This window comes from Oryctolagus cuniculus, chromosome 15, assembly GCF_964237555.1.
Source record: "Oryctolagus cuniculus chromosome 15, mOryCun1.1, whole genome shotgun sequence".
Taxonomy (NCBI): domain Eukaryota; kingdom Metazoa; phylum Chordata; class Mammalia; order Lagomorpha; family Leporidae; genus Oryctolagus; species Oryctolagus cuniculus.
Window position 1 is genome coordinate 64,685,245 of NC_091446.1, and position 26,319 is coordinate 64,711,563.

Here is a 26,319-nt window from a genome sequence, read left to right on the forward strand (position 1 = left end):
GAATCCGGCGCCCCGACCTGGACTAGAACCCAGTGTGCCGGCGCCGCTAGGCGGAGGATTAGCCTGTTGAGCCACGGCACCGGCCTACATAAATATCTTACAGTCTTTATTAGATTTCTTCAAATCTACCACATACACATTGCTGCTATGACAAAAGCTTTTTTCAATTTATTTTCTGTTTGTTGCTACTTATAGAAACACAACTAAATGTGCTATCTTAATCTTTTTTTTAAAAGATTTATTTTTTATTTATTTGAAAGAGTTACAGAGAGGTAGAGACAGAGAGAGAGGTCTTCCATACGCTGGTTCACTTCCCAGATGGGAACCGCCTAAGCTGCGCTGATCTGAAGCCAGGAGCCAGGAGCTTTTTCCAGGTCTCCCATGTGGGTGCAGGGGTCCAAGGACTTGGGCCATCTTCTACTGCTTTCCCAGGCCATAGTAGAGAGCTGGATCAGAAGAAGAGCAGCTGGGACTAGAACTGGTGCCCATATGGGATGCTGGTGCTGGCCCTTCAGGCCAGGGCTTTTGTGTGTGTGTGTGTGTGTGTGGCCGTTGCACCACCGCACCGGCCTCGCTACCTTAATCTTTTTTTTTTTTTTTTTTTTTTTTTTTTTTTTTTTTTTTTGACAAGCAGAGTTAGACAGTGAGAGCGAGAGAGACAGAGAGAAAGAGAAAGGTCTTCCTTCCGTTGGTTTACCCCCAAAATGGCCACTACTGGCCAGCGCGCTGTGGCCGGAATGCTGCGCAGATCCCAAGCCTGTGAATCATTAAGTCCTCTAAGAAGTGAAGCCATTCTATTAAAAATAGTTAACACTCATATAATACTTACAAGGTAATTTATATTGTTTTCACTGACCATTTTTAAAGATTATTTATTTGAAAGGCAGAGTTAGAGAGAGACAGAGAGGGAGATCTTCCATCTGCTGGTTTACTCCCCAAAGGGCTGCAATTTGCCAGGACTGCGCTGGACAGAAGACAGGAGCTTTATATGGGTTTTCCATGTGGGTGCAGGAGACCATCTTCCACTGCTTTCTCAGTTGTGTTAGCAGGGAGCTGGATTGGAAGTGAAGCAGCCTGGAGTTGAACTGGCTCCCATATGGGATGCCAGTGTTGCAGGCGGCAGCTTAACCCATGGCACCACAATACCAGTCCCCTGTTGCCCTTGTTTTAAGTGTGTTACTTTTTTTTTTTTTTTTTTTTTGACAGGCAGAGTTAGACAGTGAGAGAGAGAGAGAGAAAGGTCTTCCTTCTGTTGGGTCACCCCCCAAATGGCTGCTACGGCTGGCACGCTGCGCTGATCCAAAGCCAGGAGCCAGGTGCTTCCTCCTGGTCTCCCATAAGGGTGCAGGGCCCAAGCACTTGGGCCATCCTCCACTGCCTTCCCGAGCCACAGCAGAGAGCTGGACTGGAAGAGCAACCGGGACAGAATCCGGCGCCCTAACTGGGACTAAAATCTGGGGTGCCGGCGCCGCAGGCGGAGGATCAACCAAGTGAGCCGCGGAGCCGGCCATTCTTATATGCAACAATCTGCTATACACTCTTAGGGATTCTTTTATTAATCAGTAGATTCTGGGGATTTTTAAAAATAGTCAATCATGGGGCCAGCACTGTGGCATAGTGGGTAAAGTTGTCACCTGAAGTGCCAACATCCCATATGGGCGCTGGCTGGAGTCCCAGCTGCTCCACTTCCAATCCAGCTCTCTGCTGTGGCCTGGGAAAGCAGTAGAGGATGGCCCAAGTCCTTGGGCCCCTGCACCCACGTGGGAGACCTGGAAGAAGCTCCTGGCTCCTAGCTTCTAATCAGCGCAGCCCTGGCTTTGCGGCTATTTGGGGAGAGAATCAGCCGATGGAGGATCTCCCTCTCTCTCTCTCTCTCTCTCTCTCCCTTTGCCTCTCTGCCTCTGCCTCTCTGTAACTCTGCCTTTCAAATAAACAGTATAGTCAATAACATCATCTACAAATAACCAGAACTTTGTTCCTTCCTTTCTAATCTTTGTATTTTTCCTTTGTTTTTCTTATCTTAGTATACTGGTTAAAATCCAGTTCAAAAGGCCGGCGCCGTGGCTCAATAGGCTAATCCTCCGCCTTGTGGCACCAGCACACCGGTTCTAGTCCCGGTCAGTGTGCCGGATTCTGTCCCGATTGCTCCCCTTCCAGTCTAGCTCTCTGCTGTGGCCCGGGATGGATGTGGAGGATGGCCCAAGTGCTTGGGCCCTGCACCCCATGGGAGACCAGGATAAGCACCTGGCTCCTGCCATCAGATCAGCGCGGTGCGCCAGCCGCCACGGCCATTGGAGGGTGAACCAACAACAAAGGAAGACCTTTCTCTCTGTCTCTCTCTCACTGTCCACTCTGCCTGTAAAAAAAAAAAAAAAAAAAAAAAAAAAAAATCCAGTTCTAAGATACAATATATTATTTTCATATTCTATAAAAATATTTTTAAAGTGGGAAATAACAGCAACATCCTTCAGGTAGAATCAAGTTATGATGATTCACTCCTTCACATACTTTCAAGAAATGAAGCTCTCTAGCCTGGATGAAGGACTATTTCTTCAAACTACTATTCTAACAATTTAAATTTCTCAGCTACTAGAATCAAGTTCAGCTCATCCACACTTTCAAATAATCCATCTGTATTATAAGTCTATTTATACTTTTCAAATTTATTATATAATAATTAAAAGAATGCAAACATTGCAATCTAAAATGTGAAGCGTATGTAAACTACAGCCTAATTATTTAATGTTTATGTAGCACTGAGAGATTGAAAAGCTCTTTAGGGGGGAAAAAGTTAAACCTTTTATACCCTTACAACATAACAAAAGAGGCAGGGTAGGAAAATAAATCTCTTAGACCAGGCCGTGATGTAATCAGGAAAGTACCAGAATTCCAGCACATTCCCAGAGTTATGAAGATCCAAAATAACAGCCTTTGATCTCCTAAACCCATTTACCTTCCATCACAAGCAAATTCTTCTCTGAAGGGGTTTCAAGATATTTCCTCCAACAAGTTAATAGAATAACTTTCCTTTTGTACTTGGGTGTCTCAGAGTGTGTCCTGTGCAGTCTGGTTGTTGGTTTTCTTTATCTCCCAGGCTTATAATGATACTGATTTACATTAAAATAACAATTTGTCCCTCTGGAAAATGAAACATAACCTTGTGGCAACCAATTGTCCAGAATCTCATCTAGGTCAATGAAGAGTACAGCATAGCCCTGACCAAAGGCATGGTAGATGTCATATAAGTTCCATTATCCCTTCATGGTACAGGTAAGTTTCTACTTATAGTAGATTCCTCTACCAGGGATTTCTCCAGGATTTACATCTCTCCAGCTAAGTATCTCCCTAGCATTGTCTTAATGTCATGAATCAGACCTCCCTTGCACTTGTTAACCAAGCGCTGGGTTATTTCTTATTTACCTAAACTTAAAATCCATGTACCATTCAGAAAATCAGGTCAAATGTTCCTTTGAATGAACTTCTGTTTAAATGAGCAAAGTAAAAAATGTTACAATCAACTTGTAATTTAAAATTCACACTTAAACTCCTCAGTTAATCAAGAATTTATTCTGTTTTGCTACAAGTTACAATGATTCCAAACAAAGATGCTTGTGAACCAAGTAACAAAAAGTTCACAAGACTCACTTATCTCCTAAAGATATGTCTACCATGGACTTAAAATTTCAAATTCATACTGGCCAAAAGATCTTTCTTTTTTTTTTTTTTTTTAAAGATTTACTATTTATGTGAAAGGTAGAGTGACAGAGAGAGGAGAGACAGAAGGAGATCTTCCAACTACTGGTTCTCTCCCCAAATGGCTGCAATGGCCAGGACTGGGCCAGACTGAAGCCAGGAGCCAGGTACTTCTTCCAGGTCTCCCACATGGGAGCAGGAGCCCAATCACTTTGGCTATACTCTGCTGCTTTCCCAGGCACATCAGCAGGAAGCTGGATCAGAAGTGAAGCAACCAAAACTCAAAATGGCACCCATAGAGCATGCTGGCGTCATGGGCAGTGGCTTAACCCTCTATACCACAATGCAGTTCCCAAAGAATTTTCAAGGGACCAGTGTTGTGGTATAGTGGGTAGAGCCTCAGCCTGTAACACTGGCATCCATGTGGATATTAGTTCAAGTCCTAGCTTCTCCACTTCCAATCCAGATCCTTGCCAATGCTCGGGGAAAAGCAGCAGAAGATGGTCCCAAGTATTTGGGCCCTTGCCATCCACATGAGAGAGACCTGGACAATGTTCCTGGCTCCTGGCTTTGGTTTCGCCCAGCCATGACTGTTGCAGCCATCTGGGGAGTGAACAAGAAGACTGAAGACCTCTCTGTTTCTCCCTCTCTCTTTGAAACTCTACTTTCAAAATAAATAAATCTGGGCCAGTGCTGTGGTGCAGTGGGTTGACACCCTGGCCTGAAGTGCCAGCATCCCATATAGGCACCAGTTCGAGACCCAGCTGTTCCACTTCCAATCCAGCTCTTTGCTACGGCCTGGGAAAGCAGTAGATGGCCCCAGTCCTTGGGCCCCTGCACCCGCGTGGGAGACCCAGAAGAAGCTCCTGGCTCCTGGCTTCTCATGGGCATAGCTCTGGCCATTATGGACAACTGGGGAGTGAACCAGCAGATGGAAGATCTCTTTCTCTCTCTGCCTCTCCTTCCTCTCTGTGCAAGTCTGACTTTCAAACAAATAAATAAATCTTTAAAAAATAAGTAAATAAATCTTCCAAAAAATAGATGTAAAAGCAACTAAATTAAAAATATAATGATTACATCCAAGCATCTTCATGAAAGACCAAAAATTCAGACTTCATGAGATTAAAACATGACTTCGAAAGTTTACTCAGAACTCATTTAAATGAAGCAGATCCATCTAAACACAAATTAACCATCATATATTTGGACCAAGGAAACAAGGGAAAGCTACAAATTGCAAAAACAAGTCACAGCGATGCAGTCCTTCACACATCACAGTTCTCTCTCTTTTGCAGCATACCTAAAAATCTCTGAGTCAGAAATGTCTCGATATGGTTCCTGCCACCCATGTGGGAGATCTGGATTGAGTTCCCAGCTCCCAGCTTTGGTCCGTCTCCGTTCTCGTCTTGGCAAGTATTTAGGGAATGAACTAGCATGTGGGAGCACGTGCTCTCTCTCTCTCTTCCTGCCTGAGATCTTGTTTTAAAAACATTAAACGTGAGGGGCCAGCATCATAGCATAGCAGGTAAAACCACCAACTGCAACAACAGCATCACAAACAGTGTGCAGGTTCAAGTTCCAGCTTTTTCACTTGAGATCCAGCTCCCTACTTATGGCCCAAGAAAAGTAGCAAAAGATGGCCCAAGTTCTTGGGCCTCCACCGTCCACCTGGGAGGCCCAGATGAAGCCCCTGGCTTTGGTCTTGCCCAGTCCTGGCAGCTGCATCCATCTGGGGAGTGAACCAGCAGATAGAGGATATTTCTCTCTCTCTGTAAGTCTGACTTTCAAATAAATAAACCTTTTTAAAAATAATATGAAATATGGGGGCCGACACCCGTGGCGCAGTAGGTTAATCCTCTGCCTGTGGCGCCGGCATCTCATATGGGCGCCAGTTCTAATCCCGGCTGCTCCTCTTCCAGTCCAGCTCTCTGCTATGGCCTGAGAAAGCAGTGGAACATGGCCAAGGTCCTTGGGCCCCTGCACCCGCATGGGAGACTGGGAAGAAGCTCCTGGCTCCTGGCTTCAGATTGGCGCAGCTCCAGTCATTGTGGCCATTTGGGGAGTGAACCAATGGATGGAAGACCTTTCTCTCTGTCTCCCCCTCTCACTGTTTGTAACTCTACCTCTCAAATAAATAAATAAAATATTAAAAAAAAATAATATGAAATACGGTGATGTGAAAAATGGAGAAGTGGGAAATCTTTTCATACTGTTATTACTCAATAAAAAGAGTTTCTTACAAAACCTAGTTTTTACAAATAATAACTTCATTAAAATAATGAATTGTTTATTCTTTCAAAACGACAAATTAGCTTTTCAGGTAAATAAAATAGAAGCACACTTGAGTAAGAATCCTATCACATTAAATCAGCTATTAAAAGGTTTAGGAAAAGAAACCATCAATCTGAGCCATATAGTAATTCTTTCAAGCAAGCAAAGTAAATCATATCCATTTTGGTACTAAACCACAGGCAGATAATTCAGGAGTAAATTTAGAATTGCAATGATTAAGCAAATATCTTCAATATTGACCATCTAGAACTCTCATATTAGTAAGAAGAAATAATTTGAAATAACTGCCATTTAAAAAAATTGGTGGGGCCAGTGCTATGGTGTAGCGGGTGAAGCCGCTGCCTGCAGTGCCAGCATCCCATATGGGTGCCGGTTCAAGCCCTTGCTGCTCCACTTTCAATCCAGCTCTCTGCTATGGCCTGGGAGAGCAGTGGAAGATGGCCCAGGTTCTAGGGTCCCTGTACCCACATGGGAGGCCTGGAGGAGGCTCCTGGCTACTGGCTTCGGATTGGCGCAGCTCCGGCCATTGCAGCTGATTGCAGAGTAAACCAGTAGATGAAGGACCTCTCTCTCTCTCTGCCTCTCCTTCTCCCTGTGTTACTCTGACTTTCAAATAAATAAATAAATCTTTCAAAAGATTGATTTGAAAAGCAAAGCGTCAGAGAGAGAGAGACAGAAAGACCTTCCATCTGCTGGTTTACTCCCCAAAGGCTATAACAGTCAAGTCTGGGCCAGGCAGAAACTCCATCCTGGTGTCCCACATGAGTGGCAGGGGCCCATGTACTTGGTCTGTCTTCTGCCATGAAGTGGGGCGGCCAGGACTCAAACCAGTCCTCATAAATGGAATACTGGTGCAGTGGCTTAATCCACTGCACCACCCGCCAGCCCGTCAAGTACTTACCTTGAGAGCACAAAAGATACAGGAATCTCCCATGCACTTGTGAGTTGTGAGCTGCCTAAAACTACGTCGGAAGATGTCCAAGTGCCACAAAACCTGATGAAAATGGTAAAATACATCATTAATCTACAAAGAAGCACAATTAACTTTAAATTGAAGAGCTAGGGCAAACATAGGTAATGGCTGCAAAAGATTTATTTCTAAGAGAAAGCTACTTCTTTTTTTAAAGATTGATTTAGTTATTTATTTCCTTAAAAGGCAGAGTGACAGAGAGAAGGACAGAGAGATAGAGAGCTTCCATCTGCTCGTTCATTCCCCAAATGGGTACAACAGCCAGGTCTGGGCCATACCAAAGCCAGGAGCCAGGTGTCAGGAATTCTACCCTGGTCTTCCATTCAGGAGAAAGGGGCCCAAGTACTTGAGTCATCTCCTACTAGCTCCCCAAGTTCATCAGCACAAAGCTGGATCAGAAGCAGGGTAGCTAGGATTGTACCTGCCTGATGATGCCAGTGGAGGCTTAATCTATTGCACTGCAACAGTGGCCCCAGAAAGCTCATTCCAGTATATTAAAACACACACACACACGGCAAGATATCTAACAAAGGAACAAATGTCCATATGCTGGAAAAGATTAATTTGAACATTAAGAGAAAGTCATGGCAACAATATGGTATAACATAAATTAAATATGACCCTGAGGGGCAGAAGACACAGATTGAGAAACTCAATTCAATTTGAGAAATTTAATTAATCAGAGTACCTAAGTTCAGTTTTTAACTCTGGTTCCCACTTCAAGTTTCCTACCAACGTAGACCCTAAGAGGCAACAGGCAATGTCCCAAGTAATCAGGTCCCTCACCACCCACATTGGAGACCTGGATTGAGTTCCTAGCTTCTAACTTCAGCCCAACTCAATCCTGGCTGTTTCAAGCATTTGGGGAGTGAACTGGCAGATGGGAGCTATGTCTGTCTGTCTTGTCTGTCTACCCATCTTGCTCTCTCTCTGCTTTTCAGATTAAAAAAAAAAAAAAAGTGATCCTGAAAAGGAAATTTATGGGTCACAAGCTATAGAATAAGGGTCTCTTTAATGATTCACTCAAGAAAAGCAAGAATATTTTAAAACCATTTGGGGCCATTTGGGGAGTGAACCAGTAGATGGAAGACACCTCTCTCTCTCTATCTCTCTCTCTCTGTCTCTGTCTTTCTCTCTGTGTAACTCTGTCTTTGAAATAAATAAAATAAATCTTTTTTTTTTTTTTTAAAGAATCCTCGGGGGCCACTGTTGTGGCATAGCAAGTAAAGCCATTGTCTACAGTGCAGGCATCCCATATGGGCACCTGTTCAAGTCCCAGCTGCTCCACTTCCGATCTAGTTCTCTGCTGTGGCCTGTGAAGGCAGTAGAAGATGACCCAGGTCCTTGGGCCCCTGCACCCATGTGGGAGACTCAGAGGAGTCTCCTGGCTCCTGGCTTCGGATCATCACAGCTCTGGCCATTGCAACCAATTGGGGAGTAAACCAGCGGATGGAAGACTTCTCTCTCTCTGCCTCTCCTTCTCTTTCTGTGTAACTCTGACTTTCAAATAAATCAATAAATTAAAAAAAAAAAAAAAAAAAAGGAATCCTCAATCTTTGAACCTTTCTGAGACAGATGTGACCTCCTAAGACAATTCTGGCTCTGCTTCTGATGCCAGCTTCCTGCAAATGTGCAACCTGAAAGGCAGCAGGTGATGGCTCAAGTACTTGTGTCCCTGTCACCCACATGAGAGAACCACATGGAGTTCCAAACTCCTAGCTTGGGCCTGGTTCAGCTCTAGTTGTTGCAAACATATGGAGAACGAACCAAAAGATGAAAGATTCCTCTCTTCAGCAGCTTTCCCAGGCCATTAAGCAAAGAGCTGGACTGGAAGTGGAGCAGCTGGGACACTGGTGCTGCAGGTGGAGGCTTAATCTACTATGCCACAGTACCAGCCTCAAGGACACAAGTTCTTGAGCCATCACTTGCCACCTCCCAGGATGCACATTAGGAGGAAGCTGGAATCTAAAACAGAGCCAGGATTCAAACTCAGGCACTCCAATTTGCAATGAAGGCACCTTAAGCAGCATTTTGATTGCTATAACAAATGCCCACCTCTAAATAACACCTTTTTGTTTGTTTTGTTTTTGTTTTTGTTTTTTTTTTTTTTGACAGGCAGAGTGGACAGTGAGAGAGAGAGACAGAGAGAAAGGTCTTCCTTTGCCGTTGGTTCACCCTCCAATGGCCGCCGCGGCCGGCGCACTGCGCCTATCCAATGGCAGGAGCCACGTGCTTCTCCTGGTCTCCCATGGGGTGCAGGGCCCAAGCACTTGAGCCATCCTCCACTGCACTCCCTGGCCACAGCAGAGAGCTGGCCTGGAAGAGGGGCAACCGGGACAGAATCCGGTGCCCCGACCGGGACTAGAACCGGGTGTGCTGGCGCCGAAAGGCGGAGGATTAGCCTAGTGAGCCGTGGCGCTGGCCTAAATAACACCTTTTTATAACAAATGTATTAAGTTCAACTTATCTGTAGCAAACACTGCTTTCATATCAAAAGTTAGAACATTATAGGAAAGGCACTATGGCACAGCAGATTAAACTGCTGCTGGGGATGCCCATATCCCATATGGGAGATTACCTAGTACAAATCCTGACTACTCTGAACTTCCAAGTTAGCTTCCTGCTAATGTGCCTGGGAGGAAGCAGATGATGGCTCAAGTATTTGTGTTCCTGTCATCCACATGGGAGAGCTCCTGACTTTAGCCTGGCCTATTCTCAGTTGTTACAGGCATTTGAGTAGTGAATCAGTGGATGGAAGATCTCGATTCATTCTCTCTCTCTCTCTCTCTCATGCTGTTTTTCAAATAAATAAATAAATAAATCTTTTTTAAGTTACAATATTAGCTCATAGTTACAATTATATTCAACTTGCAACATGATTATAATAGAGACTCCAAAACCATCAATGTCTCAATCTTTAAGTATGGATAAAGAAATATGTATGTGTGTACATACAGCATTTGTTGTATAAGGCACTAGAAATTAAAATGGAAAGTAACAAATATTGTTTCAATTGGCAATATAGCTACCACACATAGAAAGAAACAGAATTACAAAAACAGGATTATGGCCAAGAAGGAGATAAATACACATCTATATCTATTGCCTGTTTCTAAATTATGAAAAGTTTTATCAGTATATAAAGCCATTCAAAAAACTCATATGCATCATCTAGGGGAAAAATCTGACGAATCCTAGTTAACTGCATAAAATTTGTGATAGTGATGAAGGAAAGTACATAAACTCTTTTTGAAGATTTAAAGCATATGATTTTTTTTAATGTTTTCAAACAAAAACTTGGAAATTTGAGAGTATAAAATTATTATTACATAGGTAAGTTTGGCAAGATTCTTGTATAATAAATGAGGAAACTCAGATACTATTACCTGTATTAGGTTAGTCTGTTTACACAAGAGCTAAAACTAGAATCCAGATCTCATAATTCTCAAGTTCAGTGCTATTTATACCAAATGCACTGTCTTTTCTTTTTTTGTTTGTTTGTTTTTAAAGATTTATTTATTTATTTAAAAGCAGAGAGAGAGAGAGAGAGAGAAAGAGACCTTCCATTGGCTGGGTCACTCCCCAAAAGACTATAACAGCCAGTGAGTGCTGGGCCAGGCTGAGCCAGAGTCTGGAACTCCATCTGGGTCTCCCATGTGAACTCAGGGGCCCAAAGACTAGGGCCATCTTTCACTACTTTCCCAGGCATATTAGCAGGGAGCTGGATTGGAAGTGGAGCAAGTGAGACTCATACCAGCACTCACACAGGATGCCAGCCTTGCAGGTAGCTTAACTCTGTGCCAAAACACTGGCCCCAAGTTAATACTTTATCTAAGTATAACTACCTTGGTTAGCAGATTTCATTTACTTTTACTCTGAAAAGCAGAATAGAAGGGACAGTAATTACTTAAATGTTAGACCACAGGGGATGGATCCAATAAACTAAGAGCCTGAATGGACAGTCAGGAATTTTGAAATTCTGAGACTACTATGGTGGCAAACAATAGCAAACAGGCAAATCTAGGGTAAATAATCACTTTGGGAGAATTTACTTTCCACTAGCTCTGTTCAAGTATATCTGACAAGATACCAATCATGAGCTAATACATGAGAGGGCACCGAGGGGTGAACTGGACAAACATTGGACTCCCTTCAGTGTGCAGGCCGGGAGTCTGAATATTATGAGAGAAGAACAATATGCCTGCAAGTCTTTCACTTGTGAAAAGAATTTTGTTTTCTATAATAAAGAAAAGCAAATACAGTAATAAGACCTGTAGTTGCAAAAGAAAACTTTATAGACTGATGAGGAAAAAAGTAATAAACAAGTAGGAAGATCACCTGGTTCATGTAACCTTCCTTTGCACAGGTAAATAATCATTGTTATTATTATTATTTCTATTATCATTATCAACAGATCGTTTTATAAATGAGGTAATAGAGATTCAAAGACAAAGCAGCCTGCCTAAAATTACATAAATAAAACTTTAAAAATGATCTGAGGTTACTGAGTTCAAACCAAGACTGTGAAAGTATTATATTTAAGAGTTCCCAGAAATACAGTATGGGCGACTAACAGTCAAAATTTACCAAAAATAAATAAATAAATAAATAAATAAAGCAATGACCCTTACCTGCAGGGCACTGTTGAGGAAGCAGCTGTTTTGCCCCGGCTCATTGCTGAGGCCTTTGCTGGGGGCTATGGAGGTTGAGCTTCGAGGTGCAAACATCCCTTGGACACTACCACGGCTCCCTGAAAAGTAATTTCTCTTCCAAGACATTATTGTTCACATTTAGCCTAAGAACACAGAGAAGGTTTTATTTCTTTATGGCAGAGAATTTTCATCTGCCGAAGTCCTCAAAGGAAAGGAAATTCAGAATTTAGTGAATTTATCATGAAAGATTTTGAGTTTACAACTTTCCAAGCATCACACATGAAACTCAAGGGGCTCAGGTATCCTCTCAGATCCAGATGAGAGAACCAGCCCTCACTTGCTCCAAACAATGTCACATGGCACAGGATTAATGCAAACAGAGAAATCCCAAGTATAGATTTCTTCAATTTTTCTTCAACTGCCTCCAAAAGCCCTGGTGCATTGGATGTAATCCTCAACTCCAGCGGTATCCAGGATCAGAGTAAGACTTGTTCTTCAGGCTTGTTTACAATGCTTCTTGTGGAATGAAGACTTTTCCAACTAGAAGGTGAGGCACACAGATAAGCAGGAATCCAACATAACTCTCCTTGTTCTCTGCGGTCTTGTCCCAACATTCTCTGAAATAAAAATTCAAGTTCTAAGCAACTGACAAAGATTCCACAAAGCCAAAAAGTTGGTTTAGATTATCTGGAGTTTTTGTTGATGTTCTTCTTCATAATGTGCCCCAACTTCTATCGTCCCGTCCAGATCTCCAGAAAGTTTCTTCTCCTCCTTTCTTCTGAGACTAGAATAGCAAGCCGTGCCAGAGAGCTTTAACAGAAAGAAAAAATCAAAAGCTTGCGTCACTTAATGACTCTACTGGCTTTGCACTGTTCTGCCAAGATCAACGTTGCCTCACCTCTCACATAAACTTGAAACCTTGGCAAACAATGCCAAAAAAGAAGGAAAAAAACCCAAACAACAACAAAAAGAAACACTCAAGCTAAAGAGGAAAAAAAAGAAGTGTGAGCAGCTTTACGTTCATAAGAAATGTCATGAAAATTTCTTCAAACAGAAGGAAGATGATTGGGATAGAAATAAAAACCAAATAGAAACTTTCCAGAAGCAGGCTAGCAAAAAAACAAAAAATTCACCAAGTAAAACACAAAACAAACTAGGAACCCAGTTTCTTCTGGGTGTTGTTGAGTAAAGTACTTTTCTAAAGGTGTTTTCCGTGGGTATACTTATGAAAATCTGCTTAAAAGTGGGAGGGACAAACTGGCAGTCTGGATTGTATTCTGAATAAAGATGTCCCAGACAAACACCCACAGTAAGTAAACCACAGGTCCTTAACATGCAGTCCAAGAGAATTAAATCTTTTCCTGCCTTGTTTGTTGATTTTTGCTACAGAATCAGAGGGATAATTTGGGGCACAAATCACTTAATCCTCAGATTATATTCAAGGGGCTCACAATCAGAGGCCATCCATTGATCAACCTTACTTTCCCACTAATTAAAATGCCAGTGAGGCAACAGTGAGCAATTTCAAACAAGCATTTTCCCTCCAAAGAAATCATTTAATGTCCAGATTTAAGTTTTCCTACAAGACTGCCATTTCTGCATAGGGAAAAAATTAAGAATAATTTGTTAAATTTGTTTTCTAAAAGTTCTTCAACCCTCTCCCTTCCTTCCCACCATAATATGCATCACTAAAAAAGCAAAAATGCTGTGACATCTTAATCATTCTCTGAAAGATCACTTAGCATTATCCACAGCATGTCCAGTGGAAAAACTGAAGCACAGGAATATTAAATGGTTGCATAAGACTGTTTTTCCCCTTCTTTAAATTCTCAAACTATTTATAATCTTTATAATCTACATGTCACAAAGTATTTGATTATATACTATACTGTCATATTATTCACTATGTTTAATTACTCTCTATTTGTTTTATATGGTATCACTCATGTATCCTGAACCTGCCTTTATAAAATGAAATATTAACTACTGTCAGCTACATGTTAAAATTATGCTTACAGTCCTTATTTCATCTTCATAAGAGCCCTATCAGGTAGGTATTAATAGTTCAGTTTTACAGAACAGTAAAGTGAGGCTTGAAGACATTAACTTGCCCAGTACAGAAACAATGATGAACAGAACTGTTTGACTATTACACTGTGATTTAATTATGTGTTTGATATGCTATTCCAAAAGTTCCTATCACAGTACTTGTCATAAGGATGCACTCAATAAATATTAACATGGTGTCAGGAGGGAATGACACCACCCACACAGACTCCAAGACCCTCACCTGTCTATGCACACCCTCATGCACACCCTACTCAAGGCCGCTAATCAACTTCCAACAAGCTATGCAGCATTCCTTTAGCTCAAGTGCTGCAAAGCAGTGACAAGTACCAAGCCTTCGCTTTGCTCTCAGCCAAAGGACTTGGCAGGCAGGTGAGGTTTCCAGTATCCACATTAGGAGCTTACTGAAACTCAGTCTGCCTATGACACATACAGCTGAGTACAGGGAGCAAAGGAAAAAAAAAAAAAGTCAGTAACAGAAAGATTCTCAGGCTCTGAATGGCATCATTCATAATGCAAGGTAAGGTAATAAGTTCTCACACTTCTAGGTGTGTCAGAAACTATAAGGGAGAGCCCAAAGAACAAAGGCAAGAGAGGCAACAAATGGTCTGGAGAATTACTAATGATGAAAACATTTCACTGAAGTTACAGGTCCAGCAACAAATAACATAATCCTTCTCTACTACCTACCTACATAGATCTAACAACCTATTTTTAAAAAGAAAAAGAACTCCTTAGGCAACACTGAAGAATTCAGGTATAAGAACATAATGTCTGGGGCCAGTGCTATGGCATAATAGGTTAAGCCTCTGCCTGCTGTCCCAGCATCCCATATGGGCACCGGTTCCAGTCCCGGCTGTGCCACTTCCAATACAGCTCCCTGCTAATGGCCTAGGAAAGCAGTAGAAGATAGCCCAAGTGCTTGGGCCCCTGCACCCATGTGGGAGACCTGGAAGAAGCTCCTGGCTCTTGGTTTCAGATCTGGCCATTGCAGCCATTTGGGGAGTGAACCAGTGGATTGAAGATCTCTCTCTCTCTGTCTGTAACTCTGACTTTCAAATAAATAAATAAATCTTTTTAAAAAAGAACATATCTGCGATTTACTTTGAGGTGGTTCAAAAGGAAAAAAATTAGTTGTGCATATCTACTTGTATATGAGGATACTTTAAAAACTTCATGGTGAGGCAGGTATTTAGCCTAGTTAAGATGCTGGTTTAGGTGCTTATGTTCCCTATCAGAGTGCGTGAATTGGATTCCCAGCTACAACTCTAGCTTCTGACTCCAGCTTTCTGTAGACCATGAGACATAGTGGTGATGATTCAAGTAACTGGGTTTCTGTCACACACACAGAAAATTTGGATTGAACTCTCAGCTTCAAGTTTTGGACCCAGCCCAGCCCCAGCTGTTTCGCACATTTGGGGAGTAAACCAATGGATGGGACTCTCTCTCTCCCCCTCTCTCTGCCTTTCACCTAAACTAAACAACAACAAAAGAAATCATGTAAAAATGGAATTAAAAGGTAAATTTATTTTTGTACAAAAACATAATCCCAGTGAGACAAGGTCTCCTGACTTTGTATTCTGAATCTGTAAAACACAGACATAACATCAACTTCACAAAGTGGTTGAGATTAAGGCAACAGTTTGACAAAATATCAGGACATTTGAAAACAAAGAATGAATAATGAGTTCACTGAATGAGTGAACTGCTGCGCTTAAAAGTAGAAAAACTTTGTTTTGGGGTTCTCAGAACATTAGAAGTTATAAACCACCATGAGTAAGTCTTCTAGTTGTACAAAAAGAACAACTTGCCTCACAAGGGACAAGTGATGTATCAGCACAAATTAACTACATATTGAAAGATTTTAATTTCACAACTATTTTTAAAATAAAAATTTTAACTTAAAAAGAAAATAACTGAGCCTGTTGCAAGGTAACATTTTAAAAGGTCTTCAAAGAATGATCATGCAACACTGATCAATGATTCAAATGGAAAAAACACGATCAGCATCCCATGACAAGCAATAAAGTCAAAAGTAATCCAAACACTGTGAAGTCAAACATTATCATACTAAGACAGACAAATAGCTTAACCAGAGAAAAGTTGCTCACATTCCTAGCTCTGTTCATCTACATGGTACTTCAAAACAATCATGGGAAAATGGAATCAAAATATATTTATTTTGGTGCAAAATAAATTGGAAACCATGTAGTGTTTTCAGAACACACATTTTCCACAAATTTTTGAAGAGCCTTTGCATATCCAATTTCAGAAATATTTCACACTAAAAATCAACTTATCTTTGGCAGAGCGCCAGAGAGAGAATAAGAGAAGGAGAGATATCTTCCATCCATGGGTTCACTACTCAAAAATGGCCACAACGGCTGGGGCAGGCTGAAGCCAGGATCCAGGAACTCCACCTGGGTCTCCCTAGTGCATGGCAGAGGCTCAAGTATCTAAGCCATCATCCACTGCTTTCTCAGGCATGTTAGCAGGGAGTTGGTTCAGAAACAGAGCAGCCAGGACTCAAACCACTGTGCCACAATGGTGGTCCCTTAAAAAATATTTCTAAAAGCAAATAAATGCCGGCACCGCGGCTCAATAGGCTAATCCTCCGCCTGCGGTGCTGGCACGCTGGGTTCTAGTCCCAGTCGGGGCGCTGGATTCTGTCCTGGTTGCTCCTCTTCCAGACCAGCTCTCTGCTGTGGCCCAGGAAGGCAGTGGAGGATGGCCCAAGTCCTTGGGCCCTGCACCCACATGGGAGACTAGGAGAAGCACCTGGCTCCTGGCTTCAGATCAGCACGGTGCGCCGGGCAGCGGATATTGTGGGGTGAACCAATGGCAAAGTAAGACCTTTCTCTCTGTCTCTCTGTCTCTCTCACTAACTGTCCACTCTGCCTGTCAAAAAAAAAAAAAAAAAAAGGCAAATAAATAATTTTAAGCCGGCGCCGTGGCTCAATAGGCTAATCCTCCACCTTGCGGCGCCGGCACACCGGGTTCTAGTCCCGGTTGGGGCGCCGGATTCTGTCCCGGTTGCCCCTCTTCCAGGCCAGCTCTCTGCTATGGCCAGGGAGTGCAGTGGAGGATGGCCCAGGTGCTTGGGCCCTGCACCCCATGGGAGACCAGGAAAAGCACCTGGCTCCTGGCTCCTGCCAGGATCAGCGCGGTGCGCCGGCTGCAGCGGCGGCCATTGGAGGGTGAACCAACGGCAAAAAGGAAGACCTTTCTCTCTGTCTCTCTCTCTCACTGTCCACTCTGCCTGTCAAAAAAAATAAAAAAAAAAAAAAATAAATAAAAAAAAAAAAAAAAATAATTTTAAAAAATATTCTTGAAAATAAGAAAGAGAAGAGGAAAGGGGGTGGGAGAGAAGGTTGGAGGGCAGACACAGTGGGAAGAATCACCAAGATCATAAAGTTGTAACTGAAATGTATGAAGTACACAACTGCAAAGCAGTATAGTCCTACTTACATACATAAGGACATACTTCTAAGGGTACAACCTAACAACTAGCTATGAGACCCCAAAATCCATTAAGCTGGCTGATAAAAATAGCAGCTTATGTGTTACTAAGATCAAATGGATAGGAACAAGTGGTAAAGATATAGATACAATCAAGAGTTAAAGTGATCATATTAATAGGACTGTTTGGAAACAAAAATAGACAGAATTAAAAAGGAGCAAAGACTCCAACAAGGGAAGCAGTCCATACAGCAGACTCATAGAATAACAACTGCTGTAAGAAGCATTCTGACCTCAGAATCAGCCCTTAAGGCATTCTAGTCTGGCTAGAAAACCAAGACATTATGAGAAAAAAAAATGTCCTATATAAAGAACGCCTGTGGGTGAGACTCCAGTAGAAAGAAGTGGCCACCAAAGAAAGAGGTACCTTTCTCTGAAGGGAGGAGAGAACTTCTACTTTGCTTATGGCCTTGTCGAGCTACTGGATCCAAAAACCTTTTATAGCTGAAGCAGCTTATGTCAAGTGCCTTGGGTGATCACTGATATCATATATAAGAGTTAAATAAACAAGAGTTATTGTGCACTAACTTCCCATGCAGGACCTCTGTCCACAAAGAGTTACATCATGAGACTTAGTAGTAAAACTTGTTCTCAAGAATCACTTCCTGGGGGCCAGCACTATGGCATAACAGGTAAAGCCGGCACTGCAGGAGGCCGTATGGGTGCAGGTTCAAGTCCTAGCTGCTTCACTTCCTAACCAGCTCTCTGCTATGGCCTGGGAAAGCAATAGAAGATGATCCCAGTCCTTGGGCCCCTGCACCCATGTGGGAGACCCGAAAGAAGCTCCTGGCTCCTGGCTTCAGATCGGCACAGCACCGGCTGTTGTGGCCATTTGGGGAGTAAACTATTGGATGGAAGACATTCTCTCTCTTTCTCTCTCTCTCTGCCTCTCTGTACCTCTGCCTTTCAAATAAGTTTAAAAAAAAAAAAAGAATCACTTCCTTTTAGTGCATTTAAAGAATATTATAGTGTCTAATAAGTTACAGTCATGTCTAAGAGCTCACAAAAGATATATTATCCTTGGGTTCTTCCTTAAACACAATTCAGTTTCAAAAAAGAAAGAAGGGGGAGGAAGGAAGGGAAAAGAAAAAGAAAAACAAAAGCAAAAACACCTTCGAGAAGCAGAAACAAAGAACAGCCCTTGTTTAGACTGTTGAGGAAAAGTTCTCTTAGATTTTTTTATTCCATTCTTTTTCTTTCTTTCTTTCTTTTTTTTAAAGATTTATTTATTTATTTCAGCGTCAGAGTTACACAGACAGAGGAGAGGCAGAGAGAGAGAGAGAGAGAGAGAGAGGGAGGTCTTCCATTTGCTGGTTCACTCCCAGTAGGCCGCAACAGCTGGAGCTGTGCCGATCTGCAGCCAGGAGCCAGGAGCTTCTTCTGGGTCTCCCACGCAGGTGCAGGGACCCAAGGACTGCGGCCATCTTCTACTGCTTTCCCAGGCCATAGAAAAGAGCTGGATTGGAAGTGGAGCAGCTGGGTTTCGAACCTGGCGCCAAGCCAGAGCGTTAACCCACTGTGCCACAGCACTGGGCCCCTCTTTCTTTCTCGGACCAAAGAGGAGAAGGGAGAGGATGAGGGGAGAGTGGGTAGAAGGATGGGAGTAGTGAGAAGAATTACTGTGTTCCTAATGTTGTATTTACTAAATACATATAAATAAATAAATAAAATTCTGAAAAGTTATCAATTAAAATTTTTTTTAAAATCTTCCCTAGGTCCCTGCTGAAGAATAAACTTTTTTTAAACATAGTTCTCAACTCAATCTAATCTTTTTTTTTTTTTTTTTTTTTTTGGACAGGCAGAGTGGACAGTGAGAGAGAAAGGTCTTCCTTTGCCGTTGGTTCACCCTCCAAAGGCCACTGTGGCTGGCGCACTGTGGCCGGTGCATTGCGCTGATCTGAAGCCAGGAGTCAGGTGCTTCTCCTGGTCTCCCATGCGGGTGCAGGGCCCAAGCACTTGGGCCATCCTCCACTGCACTCCCGGGTCACAGCAGAGAGCTGGCCTGGAAGAGGGGAAACCAGGACAGAATCCGGCGCCCTGACCAGGACTAGAACCCGGTGTGCCGGCGCCACTAGGCAGAGGATTAGCCTAGTGAGCCGCGGTGCCGGCCTCAATCTAATCTTAATTATGTTATTCTTTTTCCTAGTATTTCCCTATATGAACCAAAGTGTTTTCTCATATTGCATCCTTATTAATTCTACTTGGGATTATCACTATCCATCTTCCCTTCTTTATGAAACCCAGCTTTCCTATCAAACCTCCCTTGCCAAAGTCAAGCCTGAAAGGACTACTCCCATGGCTGATACAAATTATGCTAATTTCTTATAAGGGCAATTAATGCTTATATCAATATTTCTAGAGGCCTCTCTCCCTTTCCAGGTCTCCCCTACTCTCAGAGACTAGAGGTTTTACCTCACCCAATTTGAAAATAGGGAATGGATGCAAATCAGAAGCCAATTATGTTACATCCACATTCCTGTGATTATTATGGAACACATCACAGGATTTTACTAATTTCTCTTTATAAAATTTATTTTAAAGGCAGAGAAATAGAGAGAGATCTTCCAATCTCTGGTTCACTCCCTAAATACTCACAATAATGAAGGCTAAAAGCAACACTTAAACCAGGAGCCCAGAATTCAATCACGGTCTCCCAGATGGGTGGCAGGGACCCAGGAACTTGGGTCATCTCAACTACCACCTCCCAGGTGTGCATTAGCAGGGAACTGGAATTGGAAGAGAAGTGTTATTCAAAGCCAAGTTCTCCAATATGAGATGCAGGCATCCCAAGAGGGTATCTTAACAGCTGTACCAAACACCTACCCCTATCATCTCCTTCATTTGTCATATCACCTATCTTTCTATTTATAAACTGTGATTCTAATTAAAAAGTATGATTCTAAACACATACATATAGATTTTTTAAACTTTCTATACAACTGCTTCATCTTATAAAGCAAGATATTCTATTTTATTTATTTTTTTATTATTTTTTATTTTTTTGACAGGCAGAGTGGACAGTGAGAGAAGAGACAGAGAGAAAGGTCTTCCTTTTTGCTGTTGGTTCACCCTCCAATGGCCGCCGCGGCCGGCGCGCTGCAGCCGGCGCACCGCGCTGATCTGATGGCAGGAGCCAGGTACTTCTCCTGGTCTCCCATGGGGTGCAGGGCCCAAGCACTTGGACCATCCTCCACTGCACTCCCTGGCCACAGCAGAGAGCTGGCCTGGAAGAGGGGCAACCAGGACAGAATCCGGCGCCCCGACCGGGACTAGAACCCGGTGTGCCGGCGCCGCAAAGTGGAGGATTAGCCTAGTGAGCCACGGCGCCGGCTAAAGCAAGATATTCTAATATTAATGTGACTCAGTTACAACTTCAGGTATTTCTTATAGTCAATATAAATACTTTGATGAATATCACGCAGTTTGAGGCTGATGAGATCAGTGAGATAATTTTGTACAATGCCTGCAAGAGTCATACCCTAGAGCCAGCGCTGTGGCACAGCTGTTTAAAGCCCTGACCTGAAGCACTGGCATCCCATATGGGCACTGGTTTGAGTCCCGGCTGCTCTTCTTCTGATCCAACTCTCTGCTATGGCCTGAGAAAGCAATAGAAGATGGTCCAAGTGTTTGGGTCCCTGCACCCACATGGTCGATCTGGAAGAAGTTCCTGGCTCCGGATCAGCTCAGCTTCAACCATTGCATCCATCTGGGAAGTGAACCAGTGGATGGAAGACCTCTCTCTCTGTAACTCTTTCAAACAAATAAAAATAAATCTTTAAAAAAAAAAAAAAAAGAGTCGTTAGCCTTAGATAACGGCTTTAAAAAAAAAACTTGGGGCTGGCACTGCAGCATAGCAGGTAAAGCCACTGCCAGAAGTGCTGGTATCTCATATGGGCGCCAGTTCAAGTCCCAGCTGTGGCACTTCTGATCCAGCTCTCTGCTATGGCCTGGGAAAGCAGTAGAAGATGGCCCAAATGCTTGGCCCCTGAATCTGCGTGGAGGACCTGGACAAAATTCCTGGCTCCTGGCTTCAGATTGCCCTGCTCCAGCCATTCTAGCCATTTGAGGAGTGCACAGCAGATGGAAGACTTCTCTCCTCTCTCTCTCTCTCTCTCTCTCTCTCTGCCTTTGCATCTCTGTAACTCTGCCTTTCAAACAAATAAATCTTTAAAAAAAAAAATGGAAGCACTTCTTAAGCCTAGCACATTAAAGAAAAAAAAAAACCTCATAAGTATGCATTATCTGTCCAGTGGCCATCTGTTCCAAGTAGTTATTCACATATAGTTTTCAATATCTGTATTATCTTGCTTAGCTTTCAGGCCAGCCAATTAAATGATGATTAAGAACCATCAATATGGCCGGTGCAGCGGCTCACTAAGCTAATCCTCCACCTTGAGGCGCCGGCACACGGGGTTCTAGTCCCGGTCGGGGCGCCGGATTCTGTCCCGGTTGCCCCTCTTCCAGGACAGCTCTCTGCTGTGGCCAGGGAGTGCAGTGGAGGATGGCCCAGTACTTGGGCCCCGCACCCCATGGGAGACCAGGAGAAGTACCTGGCTCCTGCCATCGGATCAGCGCGGTGCGCCGGCCGCAGTGCGCCGGCCGCGGCAGCAATTGTAGGGTGAACCAACAGCAAAGGAAGACCTTTCTCTCTGTCTCTCTCTCTCACTGTCCACTCTGCCTGTCCAAAAAAAAAAAAAGAACCATCAATACCTGGTAATGGCAACTAAGTTGAATATGTAAATTTTTTCATATTTAAATTAAAATTGATTAAAGGCCTCTTACCTAGTACTCCTATATGATTGATTTTTCCCCTATAGCAGTAACAACCAAAGGGGTAACAGAATCCTGCAGACAACTGTCCCAGACGTTAAAAAAAAAAATCACATACTACAGGCCACGTAACAACTGGAATAAATTCCTGATTATTCCCAAAGACTTTTGGCAGAAACTGTATCATCATCATCTTCATATACATTTACTAGTTTCTGGCCATGCCCTTAAACCATGGAATAACTGATCACAGTTAGAAAGAAGAGAATCAGCTCATCAGAATTTTATTACTGTGTTGCTCTCAACTCTGAAAAAGACACAGGGATAGGTAACGTCAGATATACTTCTATGGAAGTAGAACCAAAAATTTGTGTGGAAGGAAGCATATAATTTTATTACCTTTTTCCTTGTATAGTAGACCCACTAAATTATATATCCCACATTGTTTACAAGCCTTCTGTGAGCAGACCAAAAACCTCCTCATGCATGAGCTGATGGGAAACAGTGGGTCTCAATCTTTTTGCAAACCTCTATATCACAAGGCAAACACTAATGAGCCTACGCTTCAAGGCTCCTCTCTTACACAGGCCCCAAGACTCAATAACTAATTTTCTATTTTTAAAAATATTTGAGGGGGCCAGCGTCGTGGCTCAATAAGCTAATCCTCGCCTGCAGCGCTGGCACACCGGGTTCTAGTCCTGGTCAGGGCACCGGATTCTGTCCCGGTTGCCCCTCTTCCAGGCCAGCTCTCTGCTGTGACCTGGGAGTGCAGTGGAGGATGGCCCAAGTCCTTGGGCCCTACTGCTGGTCTCCTGCATGGGATCAGCGTGGCTTCTGGCTTCTGGCTTCGGCTTCAGATCAGCATGGTGCGCCGGCCGCAGCGGCCATTGCAGGGGTGAACCAATGGAAAAAGGAAGACCTTTCTCTCTGTCTCTCTCTCTCACTGTCTACTCTGCCTGAGAAAAAAAAAATTTTTTTTGAGGGGCCCGGCATTGTGGCATAGTGAGTTAAGCCACTGCCTAAGACACTGGCATCCCATATAGACATTAGTTGGTGTCCTGGCTGCTCTGCTCCTGATCCAGCTCCCCTGCTAATGTGCCTAGAAAAACAGCAGAAGATGGCCCATATCCTTGGCCCCCTAGAGCCACATGGGAGACCCAGTGGAGTTCCAAGCTCCTGGCTTCTACCTGGCCAGCCTAGTCATTTCAGCCATTTAAGGAGTGAACCAGTGGATGGAAGATCTGTGTGTGTGTGTGTGTGTGTGTGTGTGTATTCTCCCTCTCATTCTACCTTTCAAATGAATATAAACAAAATATTTTAAAATAATTATATATTTAGGAGTAGGCATTTAGCCTAGTAGTTAAGGCACCTGCATTCCATAATAGGAGTGCCTGAGTTTGAATCCCAGCTCTGGATCTTAAATCTAGCTTCCTGCCACGATATAGACCTGGAGAAGCAGTGATTACAGGTCAAGAAGTGGATGAGGTTCCTGCCACCCATGCTGGAGAGCTGGATTGTGTTCTCAGCGCTGACTTCAGCACAGGCCCCACTGCAAGCACTTGAGGAGTGAACCACCAGAAGGAGCTCCCTGACTCTCTCAAAAACAAATAAAAATAATTTTTAAAAGCAAATATCCCGGTTGCCCCTCTTCCAGGCCAGCTCTCTGCTGTGGCCCAGGAAGGCAGTGGAGGATGGCCCAGGTGCTTGGGCCCTGCACCCGCATGGGAGATCAGGAGAAGCACCTGGCTCCTGGCTTCAGATCAGTGCAGTGCGCCAGCCGCAGGGCGCCAACCGCAGCGGCCATTGGAGGGTGAACCAACGGTAAAAGAAGACCTTTCTCTATGTCTCTCTCTCTCTCACTGTCCACTCTGTCTGTCATAAAAAATAAATAAATAAGAATAAAAAATAAAAAATGAATGCATGTGACTGAGACCAATTAAGACTACACAGGATTTGTTCCTGCATAATCTGAGAGCCTTTTGAGGAAACCAGATATAAGGTGTAGGAAGCATAGAACAGGAAGTCTTTTAAAGGAATTCATTTCTCAAACAACTAAATAAATTTTAAGGGCCAGGACTGTGGTGTAGGTTAAGCCTCTGCCTCAGTGCTGGCATCCCATATGGACAACAGTTCAAGTCCCAGCTGCTCCTCTTCCAATCCAGCTCTCTGCTATGGCCTAAGAAAGCAGTAGAAGATGGCCCAAGTGCTTGGGCCTGTGCACCCATGTAGGAGACCTGGAAGAAGCTCCTTGGCTTCAGATTTGCCTAGCTCTGGCCTTTGCAGCCGTTTCAGGGGGTGAACCAGCAGATGGAAGAACTTTCTATCTGTCTCTCCCTCTCTGTCTGTAACTCTACCTCTCAAATAAAATCTTTTTAAAAAATAAATTTTAATAAAGTCACTAAGTACAGTTGTAATCCCATATGTAGAGACTCTATGACATTTATCCAAGTGATAATTTCAGAGTGTCTCCACCAAGAAATGTATTAACAACAAAGGGAAAGATATTAACTTTACAATGGAGAAAACCAGCAAAAACCATCTCAACCAAATGAGCCAGGTCAAAATCACCAGTACTAACAAAAACTGACATCATGAGTGTCATGATACAATGCAGTAAAAAGGAAGCAGCATTATTTCTGTGGTAGTCTTGCCTGAATCACATAATCTCAGTCCAAATATGAGAAAATATCAGAGGGACATCTGACAAAAGACTGAGAAACTTTCACAGAATACAAGACACTAAGGAAGAAAAATAACTAAAATGCCATATGCGGGGGCTAGTGTTGTGGTTCAATGGGTTAAACTGCCACTTGTGATGCATATGATCCCATATGATCACCAGTGTGAGTTACAGCTGCTCCACTTCTGATTCAGCTCCCTTATAATGTACTTGGGAAAGCAGTGGAAGATGGCTTAAGTGCATAGGCCCCTGTCACACATGAAGGAGATGGGGATGGAGTTCCAGGCTCCTGGCTTCAGCATGGCCCAGCTCCAGTCATTGCAGCCATTTGGGGAGTAAACCAAAACATGGAAGATCTCTCTCCATGTCTCCCTCTCTCTAACTCTGCCTTTCAAATAAATAAATAAAATCTTTAATGGCCGGCGCTATGGTGCAGCGGGTTAATGCTCTGGCCTGAAGCGCCAGTGTCCCATATGGGCTCTGATTCAAGACCTTGGCTGCTCCACTTCCAATCCAGCTCTCTGCTATGGCCTGGGAAAGCAGTAGAAGATGGCCCCAGTCATTGGGCCCCTGCACCCATGTGGGAGACCCAGAAGAAGCTCCTGGCTCCTGGCTTCGGATCGGCGCAGCTCTGGCTGTTGTGGCCATCTGGGGAGTGAACCATCGGATGGAAGATATCTCTCTCTCTCTCTCTCTCTCTCTCTCTCTCTCTGTGTAACTCTGACTTGCAAATAAAGAAATAAATCTTTTAAAAAAATCATTTTAAAAATAAGTAAATTTAAAATAAGAATAATCATAATATAGGTAGTTGGACCAAGAGCAAGATAGAGTTACAGGAATTTACAGAGAAAGAAGAAACATTAACCTAGTTTCTGAACCTGGTAACCAGTAAAAATTCCATGTGAAACCTCTTGGTTCACTATGTTTAACATCACAGTATAGCAGTTACTGATGTAAGTTTTATTAGTTCAGGAATCCATTTTTCAGAGCTTGATTTATTCTAGAAGGAAGTAATAAAAAAAAGTTTAAAAATCTACCAGATCAAGGGTAAGTAATGTAAAGTAACAGAGGCTTGTTGGGGGTGATGGAGTGAAGGGCTCTTGTTTCTAAATTATGTAAAATTCATAGATCAAGTATCTTTAATCTGTAACTTCCTTATGTAAAGTAAAACTAAAATAGGAATTCAAACTCACGTCCCTGGAAACAGAATGAAAGGGGTCTGTACCAGAGGTACCAATCATTGAGACATATAATATCCCAACAATATAAAAGCTGTTTAATAACTGGGTAACTATTTCTTATGTAGAAAAAGGGCCAGATTTGGATCTCCATTTCCTTTCATTCCATTCTCAGTGGTACTGTGGCTGTTCAGATCCTTACCACCTCTGGACCACTGTACCACATTACTGACTCATTATCAGTCCTTTGCTCCTACATGTGACTACCAGAGGACTCCTAAAATACAGTTCAGAACACACCACTCTCCCTTTCAATAATCTTCAATGGCTCCTAGGCCCCTTGATGGGAGTGTTCTTCTGCCTAGGTAAGAATAAGAGTATTTTTCTAGTTCACAGAGGGAATTAATGGATGGATTTTTCAAAAGTTTCTCTACCCTATTTTTTTCTTGTCTATTTATCCTACTACTAGCAGGGGGAAAAAAAAAACATAAACAAATA

General features: G+C 43.0%; 1 protein-coding gene across 28 annotated transcripts in view; it reads right to left on the reverse strand.

Moving 5' to 3' along the window:
• USP54 (ubiquitin specific peptidase 54) overlaps window positions 1–26,319 on the reverse strand; it is a 148,865-nt gene that overhangs the window by 79,620 nt on the left and 42,926 nt on the right. For 23 of the 28 annotated variants that reach the window (XR_011382438.1, XR_011382439.1, XR_011382437.1 and 20 more), the window contains exons 2-3: window positions 11,587–12,417; window positions 6,887–6,979 (exon numbers count right to left, since the gene is read on the reverse strand). Coding sequence is in view for 23 of the 28 variants with exons in the window: in XM_070057816.1 (XP_069913917.1) it covers window positions 6,887–6,979; window positions 11,587–11,733 (240 nt within the window). In the remaining 5 variants the exon portion in view is untranslated. The remainder of the gene's footprint in view (window positions 1–6,886; window positions 6,980–11,586; window positions 12,418–26,319) is intronic. The other 5 variants (XM_070057809.1, XM_070057808.1, XM_070057813.1 and 2 more) reach the window with 1 other exon arrangement.